Source organism: Lichenostomus cassidix, chromosome 1 (genome assembly GCF_008360975.1).
Source record: "Lichenostomus cassidix isolate B80296 chromosome 1, HeHo_3.0, whole genome shotgun sequence".
NCBI lineage: Eukaryota > Metazoa > Chordata > Aves > Passeriformes > Meliphagidae > Lichenostomus > Lichenostomus cassidix.
The window spans coordinates 68693976-68698641 of NC_139479.1; the positions used below are offsets into that span (position 1 = coordinate 68693976).

General features: G+C 58.7%; 1 protein-coding gene across 1 annotated transcript; it reads right to left on the minus strand.

Moving 5' to 3' along the window:
- Positions 1 to 284: 284 nt before the first annotated feature.
- On the minus strand, positions 285 to 2112 carry GSX1 (GS homeobox 1). Its single transcript, XM_085055425.1, has 2 exons — positions 1681 to 2112; positions 285 to 1233 (listed from the first exon to the last, which is right to left on the minus strand). Exons 1-2 carry the CDS (start codon positions 2066 to 2068, stop codon positions 878 to 880), a joined length of 744 nt encoding a protein of 247 aa, XP_084911551.1. The 5' UTR covers positions 2069 to 2112; the 3' UTR covers positions 285 to 877.
- Between the last annotated feature and the right edge of the window lie 2554 nt (positions 2113 to 4666).

A 4666-nucleotide genomic window follows, 5' to 3' on the forward strand; every position in this document is an offset into this window, starting at 1 on the left:
CTTTGGCTTCGCGGGGAGCACCGAGAGAGCCCGCGGGGCAGGAGGCAGGGGTCCCCCGCACCCCATACCTTCAGCTCGACACGGAGAATGGAAGATTCCCCGTCATCTGCGCTCGCCGGGGCGGGCAGGTCCCGGTGCCGAGCTGCGGCGGACAGCGCTGCAGAGCGACGGTGCTCCCGGCGCACGCCCGCCGGCACCGAGTGGCTGCTTTCTACGCGAAGGGAAGGAAATAAACCACCAACGAGCTTTTATTGTTATCATATTCATTATTTATCATTGCCATCATCGTTTCTCTGCACATAAATAAATAAATAAATATCTCCCGCGGGGAGGGAGTGGGACGGAACGGTACAACCACAGCTGTGCACCCGGCAAAACAAAACCAAGTACAATTTTGGAAAGGAAAAAGAACAGGAAAAAAAAAGGAAAATATAATAACCCAAACAGCCTTCAACCCTCCCCGTCCGTCAGCCCGTTTTTGCGCACCGCCGGGTTACGGGAGGGAGCCCGGGAGAGCATCCCTCCAGGCGGGCGCACCGCCCGTCGCCGCGCAGCATCCGCGCCTGTCTCGGTGCGCGGGGAGGTCTGCGAGGAGCTTCCCGGGCTCGGGGCTGCGTCTGCGGGGAGACAAGTGAGAGAGCACTATGGGGAGAAGCCTGGGGCCCTAGGGAGGAGTTTGTTTATTTACAACAGGGTGCCGGGACACCCGTCTCCATGGGACGGGGGGTCTAGAAAGGCGAGAAAGTCCTTCGTAAATTACACAAATTATACAAAAAGGTATAAAATCCTTCGGCTGCATGTCAGCACCGGGGCAGTCAGGACTCCCTCCCCTGCTTTCGCCACAGTTTCTGCGGAGCCGGGGTGGGCATGCAGCTGGCTAGGGGGTGACTGCGAGACCTCTGTCGTCCTTCCCTGAGGAGGACGGAGACATGCGCAAGTCCTCGTCGTCCTCCGAGCACTTGGTGGTGGAAAGGGACGAGCATTTGCAGCTGTGGCCGCCCCCCCCGCCCCGGTGGGAGCTACTTTTGCCTTCTTTCTTGTGCTTGACCCGTCGGTTCTGGAACCAGATCTTCACCTGCTTCTCGGAGAGGTTCAGGTAGGTGGCGATCTCGATTCGCCGCAGCCGGGAGAGGTACATGTTGGAGGCGAACTCCCTCTCCAACTCCAGGAGCTGCGTGCTGGTGAAGGCTGTGCGCATCCTCTTGCTGCTGGGCAGCTGGCTGGACGTGCTGTCTGGGAATGGAGAGGAGCGCACGGTCAGGACCTGCCGGACCCTCCGCCGCCCGCCCGCAACGCCGGGCGCTCGCCAGTCCCCGCTGAGCCCTCCTTGCCGCCCACTTTGCGGGGCCGCAGCCCTTCGTCCTCCCTGGGGTGTCTGAGACGCAGCAAGCGGCTGCCACCCAGGAGTCCGAGCTCACAAGTGTACCGCGGCCGCCTCTCCCCATACGCATAGCTTGGATCGGAGGCTCGGCGGGCAGCAGTGGGGCTTCCCCTGCACATCGTCCGGGGCACCGACAGGGAGAGGTGCCGGGACTCCCCGTCCACCCTCCGTGCGCTGGGCCATCACCCCCTCCCTAGGTGCCTTCCGTAGGGTCCCCCGGGATCCCCATCGCCTCCCCGCAGCGCCCACCGCTGTCATGCAAGCATGCAGCCCCCGCTTCCCACCCCTGCTCGCCTTACCCACGGAGATGCAGTGGAACTGCCGGGGGTCGGGCAGCGGGTAGGCGCCCTGGTAGAGCGCCGGTGCGTGCCCGACGCTGACAGCCGAGACGGAGTGCTGCTGGCGGGCCAGGGGCGAGTGGCAGTACTGGGAGCCGAAGGGAGGGAAGGAGGCCTTGATGAGGGGGATAGCGGGCGGCGGCGGGTGCAGCTGGGAGGCGGTGACACAGAGCGGGCAGACGCAGAGCAGCCCGGCCTTGCGAGCGTGGCAGGCGCCGGCAGGCAGCCCGGGCAGCGGGTGCGAGGGGTGCACGGCGTAGGGAAAGAGCGGCGGCGGAGGGCTGCCCTCCCCCTTCTTCTCGCCCGCTTCCCGCAGCACCAGCGAGTCCACCAGGAAGGAGCGCGGCATTGCCCCGCGCAGCCCCCGCGCAGCGCCCGGCGCAGCGCCCGCGCAGCGCCGCTGGCCAGCCCGAGTGGTGCTGAACGGCGCCCGCCGCCCGCTTTAAATAGCGCCCGCGCCATGTGATGGCGGCGCCGGGCGCTCAATGGGCTTTCTGTGGCTCTTCTCTTGGCATTCACGCCGCACGCTCCCTCATTATTTCCCTTGTTAACTAAATGAACTGCATAATGTACTCTATTCTTGTCGACCCCACCCACGCCGTAGCAGGCGGCCTCTCCCCTCCTCTCCCTTTGGCGGGGTTATTTTCTCATTCTCTCGCGATTTAATATTCTTTTCTTTCTCTTTATCGCTCTCCTTCGCTTTCAGCCCAGCTTTCAGCCCGCTCCCACTTGTTTATTTTGCCGGCTGCAGCCGCGGTCTCCGCCGGCGCCAGCTTCCCCTGCCAGCCCCTCGGTGCCTTTCCCACCTGTGGCACCAGGTCGTCCCCCCGGTGCCGGCGGCCTCTCTCTCTCCCCTCTCCTCCGGGATGCCTCGTCCCCACTACCTCGCCCGCAGCCTTCTCCCAGCCCCGCGTCTTTGTTCCCGGTCTGGGTCCGGGACCTGCCACTTGTCCCTCGCCGTCGGGCGAAACCCCGGCCACAGAGATGTGCCAGCCGGTGTTCCAGCGGCAAGGACATCCGCCCGGCCTCTGCGTAGGCGTGGGCGCCCGGGCACAGCTAACGGGCACGGAGAGCCACAAGCATCGCGGCTGCACTGCTGCGGGTACCGAAAACCCGACAGGCAGATAGCGCTCCGTGCCGGCGGCACCCGCGGAGGGAGAAGAGGCGCTCGGCACATTCCGCATGTCCTTACACCTGGTCCCTGTGCCCAGTCCCCGCGGAAACACCTGCCATCGCACCATGGCACCCTGGCACCCCACGCGCGGCGGCTCCAGCCCCGGCCGCCACCAAGCCGCACTAGCCCGACCCCGCATCGCCGCGCCCAAGCGCACCGCGAGATCCCCGGGGCTGTGGGGACAGGGAGGCGGCATATTTTCCCCGAACGAGGAGATCTAACTTAAACACTGCGGCGGTGTCTGGATGTGGTAGCACAGGGCTCTGCTAGGTTCACAGCGGTCCCCAAAGCCAGGGCGCGCTCGTCGGAGCTAACGCGCACCGGCGCTGCTCCCCGCGTCGCTCTCCCTGGAGCTCGTTGATTTAGCAGGTGAATAAGGAATGCTAACAAATAAGAAAAAAAAAATTAATCGGGATATATATTCTGCCCCGTTTTTCCCGTTTAATATAGGGGGAATAAAAAGACAAACGCACCCGCCGACCCCTGTCAAAACGAGGGGAGATTGCTCCCTACAGTAACCTTGCACCTCGAAGCCAAACGGACTTTTTAAAAGGGGGGTTGGAAGGGGGAAAGGAAGTAAAAGCCTTGAAAGCGGTGTACTCCGTGTCTCCTGGCTGTGTAGATGTTGTTTTGCCTGTGGTCACATTTCTCACTATAATCCACGGGAGTTTTGCAGAGATATTGTTGATGCTTGAGCCTAAAAATGTACTCGTGCACAAATGAACAGCGAAAATTACACGGCGAACAGAAACGAATGTTAATAAAAACTGAGTTCCGCAATGGTATAGGAAGAACTCCCAGGTTTCCTTTTCCTGAAAGCTTTTGTGGGGTTTGTATATTATTATTATTATTATTATTACTACTATTATTATTATTATTTTAAAGGAAAAGGTATTTTAAAACATTTTCCGCCAGAGCTGACTCCCAGGAAGGGGCACCTCTCCCCGCTGAGAAGTGGCTCGCCACCGTGGGGTGGTGGATTTAGCCTTATTTCGAGGGATTCCCGCTGCCCAAGGGCTGAACCCCGGGGCTCCGAGCCGCAGGGAGGCAAAGGGTTAACAGCTTCTGAATGCACACCAAGCCCAAAGCTACTGGGAAAGAATATCCAAAAAAATAACCAGTTTTTTTTTCCAGCCGCTGGACCTTATTGAATGTCATTGAAGAAAGTTTTGAATGCCAGATAAAGAGAGGCGAATTAAAGTGTGTGACAGCAGAGGATAAGCAAACACAAAGAGAACTCTGTCACACTTTGGGCAAAATCCGTGGGCTTTTTACCAAGCCTCTTCGCTATGATTGAATTAAGTAATAGGAAAACATTTTCTTTCAGTTTAGAGCCATTAGACAAAAACTTCAAAGCGAATAACACTTTTTAATGTGCAGCTCAACAATGGAATCTGTTTTGTGCTGAAATGTTTAAATGGTTTGTTGTGCAACTGTGGGCTGAAATAACCTAGACTGCAGCAAAATAGCATCCTTCAGGCCGTTTTATGAGCTCTTGAAACTAGCACAGACCTTTAATCCCAGAGCTTTAAACTAGCTCCCCTCCCCATCTTTTTGTGTCCCCCTTTCTTTTTTTTTTTTTCCTTTGTTTTTGGTTTGGTTTTGGGGTTGTTTTTTTTTGTAGAGGAAATTCTCCTCGTGCATTTGCTATCTGGAAAATATCGCCCCTAAACGAAAATGGTTCCTAGAGAGGGGGAAAGAGATCCGCCGGCGGGGTACGCGCTGCAGGAGGCTCGGGGGGCACGGGGGGAGCTCCTCCCGGGGCTGCAGGGC